Raw genomic sequence first — 14547 nt, forward strand, 5'->3', positions numbered from 1 at the left:
AAGAACATTTTACAGCTTGCATTAATGGGAAATTACTTTCCATTAGGATTCTGAATGATTTGCCCATAATGTTTATAAAGGAAAGGAAAAATGTCAAGCATTTCACTAACAATTTTAAGCAAAGCTCTGAAGACTCTGCCAGAAACGGATTCCAAGAACATTTTCTTCATCCTTTCTTCTTTCTAGAGGAGGAAAAAGGACAGAGAGCGTTGAAAGGATGTAGGTCAGTTAGGCGGCCTACATCGTGGGCCCGAGATGGAATCACCGATAGCATTGCTAGGTAGTTAGAAGAGCGAAGGACGTGAGCCAGGGTGGAGGAGGGGACTCTTACCGTGGAATGAGGGAGTGCAGACCCTGGCCAGCAGAAAGGCATGTCTGTCCAAGCCCCTGTGCACATGGTCATGGCGTTTCATCAGCTCAAGCTGCCCCTTTGTCCCCAAGGAGAAAAGGAAGCTGAGGAAACTGAGCTGAACTGTGTAGCATGAATCTTAAAGAGTCTTAATAAAAACAAACCTGGAGCCAGGTATTGGGGTGAACGCTGGAAGATCAGAGAAGCAGAACAAGCCACAGCTTCCTCACCTCAACAGTTCCTCAGCTGATCCTGTTTCCTCAGACTGGATGCCTCTGAGTCCTTATCCAAAATGAATCTCAGCTGAACTATGCTGCTCAAAAGTTTAAAAGCTTAACCATGCCAAAAGTTTAACCAAACTAGTTCCTGGTCTTCACACCTTACAAACCTTTCTGCTTTCTGCCATCACTTCCTGGGATTAAAGGCTCGAGTCACCATGCTTGCCTGTATCCTTGAACACACAGAGATCCAGGTAGATCTCTGCCTCTGGAATGCTAGGATTAAAGGCGTGTGCTACCACTGCCTATCCTCTATGTTTAATATTGTGGCTGTTCTGTTCTCTAACCCCAGATAAGTTTATTAGCGTGCACAATATTTCGGGGAAAACACAATACCACCACAGAACTCTGTACCTGGGCAGTTCTCAGAAGATCATGGGTTAGAAAACACTTGAGACCTGTGTTCCAGAACCTTCCCCACCCCTGGGACCTTGTGTGAGGCTCTGGGTTGTCACTTACTCTCCATTAACATCGAGCAGGCTGTATTTGACCTTTACTGTGTATATGTTTTAGCAGTGTTGTAGGTGTTAGAGGAAGGCTTGAATACAAATTCAGGGGCAGACATTAAGAGAGAGGCATTTGGGAAAAGGACAGTACACACCCCAGACACAGGCTCAGGCTTCCCCGTCACAGCCTCATACACTTTTGGGTTTCGGTGGCATCTGCTCATGAAGCTTTCTTTTTCCTTCTCCACTGAGATTCCTGAAGGTTCTGTTGTGACAACTAAGGGTTAACAGGCCCCGGCCTGAGATCCGCTTCACGTGTGTAGAGAAGGCTGAGGGTCGTTAACAGATGTGTGCCATGGGCAGTCAGGACAGGCAAAATAAATCTCTCAGATGACTTGTGTTAAGACATTTTACTTCTCGTTAGGTATAAAAGAGACTTTTATAAATTTCTTGACACTTTACAGGCTGCTCAGAAATAGCTTCGAGAGCCCCAGTCATTCCTCTCATGGGTGCCAATCTCCTGGGATTACATTGCAAAATAAACATGTATTCAACAAGGGAAGGCAGGGCCTCCAAGTTAAAAACGACATGCACTTTGCAGTAGGAGCATGCACATTTATTGACCTAAATTTCCGAAGAGGAAATTAAACTTTCACAGAGTCCTGAGGATGGAGTTCGTTCAGGGAGCAGGTTTGTCACCCATTTCCCCCACAGCCATTTCTGCAGCTCCTGGTAGTGGCCCTGACTCATGTCATTGCAAGGGTGACATCAACAAGGGCACAAGGGTCCCACAGTGTGGTTCAGATTCCAGCAATTAGGGCCAACTCTGGGTAGATTTCTTGGCGTCTCCAGACGGATCTGGGCTTGTATGGAATGAAGGCGCTGGGCTTCCTGTGCTCGGTGCCCTGAGCTCTGAGAGCTGTGTCTGTTACATGGTCTCTGAGCACTTGGCATCCTTAACATCTTAAACGTTGTCAGGTTGAGCATCTAATATTTCCGACAGTGGGAAGTCATTATTAGTAAGTAAATTGTAAACTATTATGTTTGTCAGTCAGGAGTCAGGAGCTGCTGGTATGAGGAAAGATCTGAAGCCCTTTCCTATTTTCCAAGTTGAAGGAGGCACTGGAAGAGAAAGGCTTTCTCACTGTACAGAATGGTTTCCCAGAATTCATCTACATGCTCTGCCACAGAAGTTCCTGAGAGCCATAATACATAGCCTCTCACCCAGCTTTGGGGATTTCAATAGAACTTGGTGGAAATGGCTGTGTTATATTTTCTCAAATGCAGAATATCTTATAGCTGTCTATGTATTTTATAACAACATGGCTAAGCTATAAGCTAACATTTCAAACACCATAATCCAAATATTAATATAGATGTTAATTTTAAAAAAAAACAGTGTAGAAGTCCACTGTCTCTGGGGATTATGAGCAGGGCGGCTGTATAGCTCAGTTCCAGGGGACTCTATGAATTCATACAAATGACACCCCTGAAGGGGTGATCTATGGCATTTCCCTTTCATGGAGAATGGGAGCCCAGGATGGCCGGGCCAGTCTTGATGATTCTTAGAGGAACACCTGGAGTCCTATGTGTGTGCAGAGTCTTTTGATTTTCTAGTATTAGTGACCAAGCCATGCTGTGCAGAGCAAGAAGTAGCTCTGCCCAGGGCCACCTGTCAGCTGGTCCCTGTAGCGGTCCCTAGAAAGCCACCTCTGTCTGATGACAGCCATGTCTTTCCCATTCCCCATGTCTTGGCAAAAATAACTCATAAACATTGGACCTGGTGCTAGTTGAGGGGGTCCCCAGTCAGGGGGTAACTAAATGGGCCAGTACTTCTATAGAATCTACAGCAGTCATCCCAATAGACAGCGCTGGCCTTTGTCACAATAGGGCACAAGATTTTTTTTAATTAGCCACAAGTGACAACCTGTGTGGATGGTGCATGGTTGGTGTAAGGTTAAAACAAATCGCATGGCTTATTTCTATGATGATAACTTGCATCCCCCTGATTAGCAATTTCAATAAATCATCTGTTGTAACAAATAATGGGCTGTTATTTCTAAAAAAAAAAATTATAGACTTTACTTAGCAGTTTGCAATGTAGCCATCATAGATTAAGATTTAAATTTTAAGTTGTATAAACCCAGTACTTGGGAGGTTCAGGGGATCAGCACAGGAAGTTTAAGGCTAGCTGTGTGGGGGGACAGGCTGGAGGTGGGGGCAGGGCTTCAAGGAAATTGAGACTCTGATGATCTAGCCCAGAGCTGGGGCCTAGGAACTGCTAGTTTCCATCTAGTCTGATGAATACAAATTGTAATTTCGACATGGTGAGAACAAAATTGTGTGTGTGTGTGTGTGTCAGAGTTATACACCAATGTTACATCTTAGTCTGCTATGGGAAAAATATTAACCTCATAAGAATTTAGAACTAAACTTTGAGATTATAAGTTTTGGAGCGAGAAAGCCTGAACCAAATATGTACCTTCTAACTCAAAAGAAATAGTTGGGTACAGGTTGAGCATGGTGCCTGGCCTAGAGCACACGCTTGACTGCTGTGAATGAGTTAGAAATCAACTTTTGGGGCTGGGTTATGGAGCTCAGCTGGCAGAGCGCATGTCTGGCTTGCATGAAGCCCTGGGCTGGATCCCCAGTACTGTGTTAACTGGGCCTAGTGATGTGTTGTTATAATCCCAGAATCTGGGAGGTAGAGTCCAGAGCATCAAACGTTTAAGGTCATCCTCAGCTGCATAGGAAGCTTGAGGCCAGCTTGGCCTGGAGACAAGTGGGGGGGGGGAGACCAGTGAGGGGGGACAGTGAGGTGGCGGGGAGAGAAGAAAAGGGGAGAGAAGAGGAAGAAAATGCTGAGTTTTGGTTTTGTCCCATCATATTTAGGAGATAAACTACTGAGTCAAATTCTTCAGGCATAGTCAGCTCTTAGGGTGACTGTCTTGTGGAAACAACTTCAGGACACTTGGGTTTCATTCCTCACTGAAATGCTGATCCTCTCTACTAGCCAGGCTCCTCCTCTGAGCCTTGGTAGCTAGCCCTAGGTGTCACTTAAGAAGTAAGGCAACACTGTTGAGCGTTTGGACGTGAGAAAAGGAAGAGAATGGGAAACAAGTTATGCCCTTGCCCCTAACCCCAGCTGCAGCCAAGAAGGATGGAGGGGGTCCTGGGTGCAGAGGGAACTACAGTCCCATCTCTGTCACTTTGTACTTCTGGGTCCCGATGTTGTCCTCTGTGCAGCAGGGGTGAAATTATTCTAAGGATAAAGTTAAAGCCTGTAACTTAGAGGTGCTGGGCACGGTACTCGCTACATGTAAGAGCCCGCAGCACAGCCACTGTTGATACTACATAATCGGTTGTCTGATTTCCCAGCCTACCACAGACTGAAGGCAACTGAGTAGAAGGGCCCGAGCGACTGCTTCGGGAAGGTCCACTGGCAGCGGGAAAAAGGGACAGGTCGCAACCCCGGCTACAAGGGAGGCAAGAAAAAAGCTATATATTTTTTTTTAAACAAAACAAAACAAAAACAAACAAAACATGGGAACAAAATCTCAAAAGACACAACAGTGTGGGGCATTTACTAAAAGACAGAGAGTTCTCCTCAGGTCAGGAGCTTCCTGGAGACCCATGCCTTGTACCGACAGGGGGTGCCTCCATCCCCACCCCCACCCCCGCCAGACTCCCAGAAAGTAGGTGTGTGTGAAGGAGATCAAGGGTGCCTTTCCTTCATGGTGTTTGGACAGAGTGCTTCCTGAGTCTTGAAATTCCCAGAGTCAAGGCCAACAAATGAGAGAGTTTTGGAAAGCCCTTTGGTGGTCTGAAAGATACTCAAGATCGGGCCTGATGGAAGGCTTCAAGTTTTCCTGCTTGGGAAGAGAGCGTCCCCTGCTCACCACCCCTTCAGCCTTTGTCTTCCTCAAAGTCAAGTGTGGAATCAGTGCTTGAGAACAGCTCCCCAGCCTAAGGAAGGGGAGTGGGGGAGGGGGCGAGGGAGAACAAACCAGGCACTCTGCTCTGGTACAGTGCCCAGGATGCTGGTGTCTAGGGAGGGAGTGTGTTTCAGATGGCAGACTCCAGGCACAGGAGGAAGGACATCCTTCATCCCTCGAGGGTAGGTAGGGTTCAGGCAGAGGAGGATGTTCTCAGCTTTCCTGGGCCTGGGAGCTCCCTGGGACATGTTGGACTGAGCATCCAAGCTCAGCTGAAGCGCAGGGATAGGCTCAGATAGAGAGAGGAGTTGAGGTCGGCTGAGGCATGGAGAGGGGATAAAGCTTCCCACTGCTACCTAGAGATGTACAAGGTAGAGTGGTCCTCAAAGCGGCCTCTGCCCCGGGCGGGGGTCACAACTCAACACTGCCTTCTCTGTCCCTAACATGGGAGGGAAACGGCAGTAACTAGTCATTGAATGAAACCCCTTGTCTCTGAGGCTGAGGTGTGACTGTTACCACACACGAGGTAAATACTAACACCGGGGAGGTTTGCAGCTGGGTAAGATGAGGCATTATGGGATTGGAGGGCTACTACACGAAAAAAAAAAGTCAAAATTTGTGTATGCCAGTGACACTTTTGAGTAGGAACTTGGGCAAACTAGGATGAGGTTGAGGGATGTGCACTGGGAAGAATTTTCCTGAGGTTAAGATGGGACCCTTTATTGTTAGAAAGTGGACCACATCATAGCCAAGAGGGAAATGAAGTTCGGTTTAGGAAGAATATGGTTTCTATCTCTATTGTGTGTGGCTGACAGAAATCTCTCTCTCTCTGTCTCTCTGTCTCTCTGTCTCTCTCTCTCTCCCTCCCTCCCTCCCTCCCTCCTCCCTCCCTCCCTCCCTCCCCCTCCTCCCATAAGGTGTAGAGCAGAGCTTGAATAATAAATATTTACGAGGAATGCTCTCTTCTCTCTGTCCACAAAGACAGACTGTGTTTCCTACCTCTCCTCTCATGTTACATGAAGGCCAGGTCTCCGAAGTAAGAGAAAAATAAACATGGCCTCCTGAGGGTGGGTGGGAGGTGCTGTGGCCTTCTCCAGTGGACCCCATGGGGTCCTGGGTGTCTTGCTCCCTGATCTAGAGCACACGGATTTGTGCTAGCCCGTAACAAACTGGGTGCACCTTTCCCCCATGGTTCTAGATACCACCAAGTGCTGCAAAAGGTAGAATGAGGGGCTCAGGGCTTTGAGACCCCAGAGACAGAGATGGGGTGCTGGCCGGGAGAGCTGCTTTCCTGCCAGGAGCTTTGTGGGAAGGTGCTTACGTCTGGCAGTGGGAAACCAAGCACTTAGGCATCTTCCAGATGGGTATTTCAAACACTGAGGAAGCAGAGATGGTCTTGGCTGGCTGCAAGTTCCATCTTCCGTGATGTGGATTTTGTGTCCTGGAAGGCCCAGCCACTTTCTCTCAGGTGGGCAGAAATTTTATTTCTCTAGCTAGGCTTGGTATGAGTCTCCATTTAGACCAGCAGCGGAAACAGCTTGATTTTTTTTTTTTTTCCATTTCCACTGTTTGCCAAAAATGGAAAGAGAAAAAAAAAAAGATTAATCTTTTTTCCATTTCTTTTAATGGAAAAAAAAATGTGATCTTGCCATTTCAAGGTAATTCATTCTCTTCCAATGAAAAGCATAGACGGCCCATTTATTACTCACTGGCTTCAGGAAATAACTGTAGTTGATTGAGAGATGAACCCCTTCTTGGAGCTGGTGGTTTTCCTTAGTTGTGTCCTCGGCCCCTTGTCCATCCCAAGCTATTGTCCAAATGCATGGGACAGTTGATGGAGATTGAGAGCTATGCGTGCGGAGGCTGGCTTCCACAGGCAGCCTGGCTCCAGGGCTGGTCTGCTGCTGTCTCTTGCTCCAGTCCCACCTCTGAGATGCCAGTTCTGTGTGTGCTGAGCATCTATGATGTTCTGCAGGTGGCCCGTGGCCCCCCAGGCCTGCCTCACTCCTGCCAGCACTTGGGGGACCTGTCCACATTTTGTGGAGAGCAGTGGTGGTTACCTCAAGCCCCTCTTTGGTTTCATTACACCACATTTTCCCTGGCTCAGAGCACTTTGGGAACCTGCTTTGACCCAGAGTTGCAGTGAGAAGTGGGGCTGACGTCATCCTCTGGGTATAATCGAGGAGATGTTTCCATGCTGTGGGCCACTGTCTTCTCTCTCCAGGTCCTTCCCCTTCTAGGAAGTTCTTCTCTCTCTTTTTCTAAGTAGCAAGAAACAGCCACTCCATCTCCATGGATTGAATAAAATCTCTAGGCCCTAAGGTCTTCAAGCACTGGTCCTTTCGAACCAGAGTCTGCCTGTTTCTTAAATCTTACAAAATGTGCCTGGTCTCCGGCACAGAAGCCTGAAAGCCTTGATTGTCACAGTGTTTCACAAGTGGAACAGCAACGTTTTAGAACTTACAAGCTACACACGGAACACTTGGTTCATGTGCAGGTTCTGTGCTCCCTCTAGGGAGGCTTACCTGGTTGAGGACCCCCGGTAAGAAAAGTGGCCCAGAATGAAAAATGTACCAGTAACTATTTCAGAATGTTGTACTGCCACAAGGGTGGTTCAGGATAGCCCAAGTTCTGATCGACAAATCTCTCTCCATCCAAGGAGCGTGCTTGGTATCAAGGCAGGTGCAGAAAGGGGGCAAAGGTCCCCAGGCTCGGGAGGCAGGGAGCTCCTTTATGGAGTCTTTCTTCCTGGTGGTCTCATGAGATGCACCTTATCTAGTGTCTCTTTGCCGGTGCAGTGTGATGTGAGTCCTGGCCACTGCCTCCCTGGGAATATCAAAGTGGGCAACAGGGCAGTGGCCCTTTCCTATAATGAACGAAGTGAGAAGTGAGTCATGTGTCTGTTCCCTGATGAGTTCAGGTGTGTGTGTGTGTGTGTGTGTGTGTGTGTGTATGTATGTTTGTGTTTGTATGTGTATGAGCGTGTGCATGTATACACTTACAAGTTGGTTTGGACAACTGTCTCCTACTTAGAATGTGTTTTGGGAGCCGGGCGGTGGTGGCGCACGCCTTTAATCCCAGCACTCGGGAGACAGAGCCAGGTGGACCTCTGTGAGTTCGAGGCCAGCCTGGGCTACCAAGTGAGTCCCAGGAAAGGTGCAAAGCTACACAGAGAAACCCTGTCTCGAAAAAAAACCAAAAAAAAAAAAAAAAAAAGAATGTGTTTTGGTCACTGCAGGTAGAGTAAGTGGAGGAGAAAACTAGATAGGGAGCCTCACAGTGGGTGTGATAACCCACACAGCATCTCAGCAGCGTCACAGGTTGTGTGGAGAGTGACCTAGAGTGAGACAGGCCATTGTTTGGGGTCTGGAACATGGGTGTTTCTTTCTGGCTTGATATCAGACACTGTGGTCTCTTTCGGAAGGGGTGGGGATAGGGTTGTGCAAGCCTTCCTGACTGCCTTCTGCCTGGACAGTGTGCGTGAGGAGATGCTTTCCGAGCCACTGCCCCACCTCCTCCTCAGGAGAACCCACGAGTGGCAGAAACGTGGAAAGAGCCCGGTGGTTTTTACCAGCCACACTAAGGCAGCTCTCCTGCAGTGACGCTCGCTCACTTTGACTCTCAGCCCCGAGTTCTCAGTGTGGAACCCTGCCCACCTTCGTTAAGTACTGTGTGACCAGAGGAAAAGATGGAAACTTCTCTGGGGGACACTCGGTTCCCTCGTGCTTTGAAATCACTGAATGTTTTTCTTTACAACTTGAACAACGAAAGTAAGCCCCAGCATTTACATTTGTCTCCCTGGCTGCCATCATTATAACACAAAGAATTTACTGACTCGGGCTGGGGTGAGGTCTCTCCTGGAAGGAGCCATCCAAGTGCTACGAACATCCAGAAGGGCCGGGATGTCACTGTGTGGATAGACCCAGATTTTGAGAGGCTGGTCAGCCTACAGGTCACCCAGAGGGAGGGGGCTGCCTCTCAGCAGATGGAGAGGCCTCATTAGCGTGGCTTTCTCTTCCCCCAGCAGCTGAAGCTCCACATACTTCCAAACCTAACTGTGGATGCAGGGAAGGCTGTGACGCTGGAGCTCCTCAGTCCCCCTCCACCAGGTTGGCAAGATCTGGAAGTTTTAAAAAGATAACCTACGTTACTAGCCTGCTTTAACAGGTCTGGGAGTCGTCCTTGGCCAACTGCAGGAATACCCAAATCCATTCCCATTCTTTCTCTCTGGCTTTTCCTCTTGTTTACTCTTTGTGAACCCCAAAGATTTGGTGAGGAAGGAATATACTCTCTTACAGAAGTTCAACTCTCCTGTGAAGTCTGAAGGTCACTCATTGACCTGTTGCTGTGAAGAGACACCATGACCCAAGGCAACTTGTATAAGAAAGCCTTTGGGGCTTGCTTGCAATTCCAGAGAATTAGTCCATGACCATCATGGTGGGGAACATGGTAGCAGCAAGCAGACATGGTCCTGGAGCAGTAGCTGAGAGCTACATGCTGATCTGCAGACAGTTAGAGAGGAAGAGAGAGACTAGGCCTGGCAGGCACCTTGGTGACCTCAGAGCCGTCCCCAGTAACACACCTCCTGTAACAAGGCCACAGCTACTGGTCCTTCCCAAACAGTCTACCAACTGGGAAGCAGACATTCAAATATGTGAGCCTCGTTCAAGTCACCACAGGCCTAATAGCAATGGAAAAAGGAAATAAAAATGAAAACCATAAAATTGAATGGCAGAAGGAAAAGCATGTCAGATATTACAGTCAGGATATTGGAAGCTGGTTTTGCTCTGGGAGTCCACACTCCCTTTCTAGAATGACCTCTGCTGGCTCTGGGTTCAGGAAGGGGCCTAGGGGAACCTTTCACAACAGGAGGCAGCTGTTGGTGGCAGAGAGAGTCTCCCAATCTCTTTCTGGATGATCGATTTCCAACTAATGCCTCTGGCCTCCGTGTGTGTGCACAGTCTGGGGAGGGGGTTAGCTTCCTTCCATCCCGTCCCTAGAGACAGTCTTGGTCTCACCAGCGGTCCATGCTCCAAACCTTTATCCAACTAACGCATCATCTCACTTGGTCAAGGCCTTCAGCTCTTGCCTGTCATTACAACTTCAGCTCCTCACTGTGGGAACCCCTGAGGTTCTGGAGTGGCTCTGAGAGCTGGAGCAGAAAGCCATGTCTAACCCTAGACAAGCTAAGTCCATTGTCTTAAACTAGCCTGGAAAGTACCCCATATTCACTAACTCATAGGCTTGGGGAATTTGTGGAAAATCTTTAGAATATCTAGAAAACAAAGAAGAAATTTTTACTTCCAAAAGGAAAAAAAAATCAACGTAACTGTGTTTCCAAAGCCTGCTTAAGTCATTTCACTTTTAAGTATAGGCACAGAAATCATAAAATAGGAGCAAGAGTATGCCTGCCCCAGAGTCAGAATGTGGTACTGGAATTAGTATGGCCTTTTCAAATGGCCAGTCATTTAAAAAGTCTTTTAAAATTAATTTTATTACTACTCAGAGGAAAAAACACCAAGTGTAATCCAGTCAAAATGGAAATTATACAGTGGCACTAAAGTTTACCTGGATGATTAAAAAAATACCCAGGAAATTCTATAATGGAATAGTGGCCAGAAACTTGCTTTACTAGTTATTAGCATTTGCTTTAAAGATATACTGTGAAAAGAGATATGGTACTGTTACCAAATGGATCAGTTGAACTAAATTGAAAAATCTCAAAATAGACTACAGGGCTCATGATAATTGAATGATAAAGCCAGGTGTGATGGTACACATCTGTAATCCCAACACTTGGGAAGTGGAGGCAGGAGGATCCCTTTGAGTTCAAGGTCAGCCTGGGCTACATAGGAAGACTCTCAACAATAAGATATAAAAGCAGTATTTGAAATCAGTGAAGAAAAAGGATCATTTTAAAATTGTAACTGCTTTAGCATTATAAAAACATAATAAAATTTCCTCCTTTTGCCAAAATCTACATGGATTAAAAACAAAAGTTGTAACATGAAAAAAAATTAATTAAAATTCTCAAATAAAATTCTGTTCAAGGGGGGCTGGAGAGATGGCTCAGCAGTTAAGAGCACTGGCTGTTCTTCCCTAGGACCCAGGTTCAATTCCCAGCAACCACATGGCAGCTCAGGACTGTGTGTTTCTCTAGGGGTTTTCTGACATGCTCACACAGACATCCATGCAGGTAAAACACCAATGCACATAAAATAAAAGTAAATGACTTAAAAACTTTTGTTCAATAACCATACATGGCTGTGGAGAGTGAACTATGAGTGAAAAGCCTCATTTACCCTCCTTTACTGTCCTGAAATTATATACTCCAAAGCAAAGTAGAAAATCTGCTACTTGCCCAGTTGCCAGCACAAACTGCAAAAAATAAAACATACCAACAGATGAGAAGCTGGAATAGTTTGTACCAAACTTGGCAGAAAGAGGCCAGTTTTTTGGAGTATTTGAGGGCTCCTAATTTGTTAAAATACAGGTAGATATTAAATCGATAGCACGTGTCAAGCATCTTCATGGTCTATGATGATCAAATCCTGTTCTAGGCAGTTACTCTCAGGAAAAAAATGCAGATGTTTGTGTGTGTCTGTGTCAAGAGATGTACATGCTACTTTCTTCAGAGTTATCTATAACATGAATCTTAAAAGGTCTTATTAATAAAAAAAAAAACCTGGAGCCAGATATTGGGGTGAAAGCTGAAAGATCAGAGGGATAGAACAAGCTAGCCACAAGTTCTTACTGCTAGGAAATCCTCAGCCCAAGAGAGACCTACTTCCTGTATACTCACACCTATATACCTTTCTGCGCCCTGCCATCTTACTTCCTATCTCCGCCCAGCTACATCACTTCCTGTCTGTCTGTACAGACCTCTAGACCTTTATGGTTAACTGGTGCTGTGATTAAAGGCGTGTGCCACCATGTCTAGCTCTGTTCCCAGTGTGGCCTTGAACTCACAGAGATCCAGATGAATCTCTGCCTCCCAAATGCTAGGATTAAAGGTGTGTGCTACCGCTGCCTGACCTCTATGTTTAATATAGTGGCTGGCTCTGTCCTCTGATCCCCAGGCAAGCTTTATTTGATAGAGCACAAATAAAATATCAGCACAGTTATCTATCAAAGCTGAGAAAAGCTAAAAGAAGAAAAAGGGAGGGAACAGGGCAGAAGAGAGATGAGGAAGATGGAAGGAGGCAGGGAGAGAAGGGAGGAAGGAAGGGCGGGCCACAAGACTCGGCAAGATCAGGGGTGCTCAGAAGAGACTGGCTGAGACAGATGCCAGCAGTAAAGGGCAATTGGGACGGGTGGCAGCTGGCCAGTAGCTAGTGGCCGTGTGTGGGGCCAGGTTTGCAGCACTAAGTACAGAGTATTAGTTAGTGAAAGCAAGTACATGGAAATATATCCACAAATATATGTTCATACAGACACCTGGCATTCGCAGGCTTCCTGATGCTTTTCTCTGAGTCAACGAGTGAGAGTTGGCTTATCCCAAATCTGCATACACATTTTCTCTTTTACAGTGACCATGTTTGTTTGACTTTTGGGGGGAAAATAGTTGTTGTGAGAACTCTTAAGCCCATTAGTCGTCTCTGTGAATATTTGTATTCCTGTTCTGGCTCCTGGCTCCTGGTTCCTGGTCCCCACATCATCACCTCAGCACTCCTTGTCCTTTGGCTCCCTCAAGGACCATCCCGTCACCAAAGGGAAAGTCTGAGCCTTCTGGAGCCAGGGCTGGGACCCCGTGATTTGCTTTTCCCCTCGGGCTCTGGGCCAAGATGAGTGGAGGTGGGCTGGGCATGTATCCTCATCCTCAGAGGGCCAGGAAGACAGAACTGGGTACAGGGGGTTGCCTGAGGCAGCTGGAGAGCTGAGGAGGCCGGAGGAGGCCAGGGACCACAAACAGTACCCAAGAGCAATGGCAGCCAGCTTTGGAGTGGGCGGAGAGGCAAGCACAGGCTCCTCCCCCACTTCCTGTTTCCCTGGGTGACTGTCACGTTAACCTGTTCTTTTTTTGTCTCCATATCACATGGACAGGTACTCACATTCCCGAGGATCAGCCCTGCTGTCGTGGTCTCTATGACTTTGAGCCAGAAAACGAAGGAGAATTAGGATTTAAAGAAGGGGACATCATCACCTTAACCAGTCAGATAGATGAAAACTGGTATGAAGGAGTGTTAGATGGGGAATCCGGCTACTTCCCCATTAATTACGTGGAAGTCATTGTGCCTTTACCTCGGTAAACGTGTCTGTCGTCTTTCGGACCTAATTTCCTAACTGAAATGAATGTGCACCAGTGTTCTCTCAGTGTGGTGTTCTGTGGCATCCTCGCTCTCTGGCCCACTTAATCACTTTTGTATGTGTGTTTCCTTTATAATGTATTTTGTATCGATTTAATTTGTATAACTGATTTCTTTGTCCTAACTCATAAAGATAGTTTTCTTCTTGTTCTAAAAAGTCATTGGTTCAATGTATTTGCTTCCTGTTGCTTTAAAAAAAAAAAAAGTGAATTGTGCCCATTAGAGATATGTGAGCAAATGGCCTGTGTCGTCCTTAGCTGCAGTGGAATGCACCCTTTGCAGCTGAGAAAACTAAAGCTTCTGTTTCTTGAGATTTTGATGGCATCCAGTCTTTTCCTGTTTTAAGCTACCTGTGAACAGCCCAATAAACATGACACACTGTGTTCGTAAAAGACTATGGTTATTATTATTTTTTTTATGTTAAATTGTTTTTTAAGCACAGACTTCTGCACAAGCTCCTCCTTGGCTGACCTGGGTCGCAGGCAGGGTCCTTAGATGATGGCTATACATCAGGACCAGCAGGTGGGGGTGTGGACCTTTTCTTAGCCACTGATTTAAACATGGTTCATCCTCTTCTCAGCTGAAGACTAGAAAACCTTCTTGCCTGGTGCTAAGTGTATACAACAGCCCACCTCAGGCTCTGTCTGCTGTCCCATATGGGCAGGCAGGTTTTCAAGGAGTCCCATTGTGGGTGCTGAGGGAGTAGCATGGTTTGTTGGGCTGCGTGTCCAATGATTTAGGTTTACTGAACAGCCCTGGCCTTAATCTGAGTATGACCTTGTCATGTGCTAATGCTAGGCAGAGTCCACAGCAACCCTGCCCCACAAAGAAGAGGTGGTCATTGCTCCCCTTTGCAGAGAAGGGGAGTCATGAATGGCTCGTCCAGGATTAGACAACCGAGTAGTAGCAGAAGCAGAGTTTGAGCTCTGATTGTGTGATTGATGCTGACACAAGTGCTCATCAGTCACTGTGACCTGCAGTGTTGATCACTCGCACCAGAGAAGGTGACCTAAGTCGGGTTTCCTAGTCTCCTGAGGTGGCTTTCTTAACAGGTTCCTGTGTGTGTGTGTGTGTGTGTGTGTGTGTGTGTGTGTGTGTGTGTGTGTGTACATGCGTGCACCTCATACATTCAGTGTCTATGGGAAATGGTAATTCTTAACATTCACTGGATACTTATTATATGCTGGGTTCTTCTCAAAGCAGCTTCTGTGAAATCCTCAGACACCATCCCAT

The 14547-nt window shown here is 46.8% G+C and overlaps 1 protein-coding gene across 10 annotated transcripts in view; it reads left to right on the forward strand.

The window, feature by feature from the left end:
* The window catches only part of Sh3gl3 (SH3 domain containing GRB2 like 3, endophilin A3), a 133689-nt gene extending 119983 nt beyond the window's left edge, over positions 1-13706 (forward strand). For 8 of the 10 annotated variants that reach the window (XM_006969966.4, XM_076546280.1, XM_015989507.3 and 5 more), the window contains exon 9: positions 13052-13706. In XM_006969966.4, coding sequence (XP_006970028.1) covers positions 13052-13257 — 206 coding nt within the window. In that variant the 3' untranslated portion in view covers positions 13258-13706. Of the gene's footprint in view, positions 1-4451; positions 4560-13051 lie in introns of all 10 variants that reach the window. The other 2 variants (XR_013042895.1, XR_013042892.1) reach the window with 1 other exon arrangement.
* The last annotated feature ends 841 nt before the right edge of the window (positions 13707-14547 follow it).

The sequence above is a fragment of the Peromyscus maniculatus genome, chromosome 1 (assembly GCF_049852395.1).
Source record: "Peromyscus maniculatus bairdii isolate BWxNUB_F1_BW_parent chromosome 1, HU_Pman_BW_mat_3.1, whole genome shotgun sequence".
Lineage (NCBI taxonomy): Eukaryota > Metazoa > Chordata > Mammalia > Rodentia > Cricetidae > Peromyscus > Peromyscus maniculatus.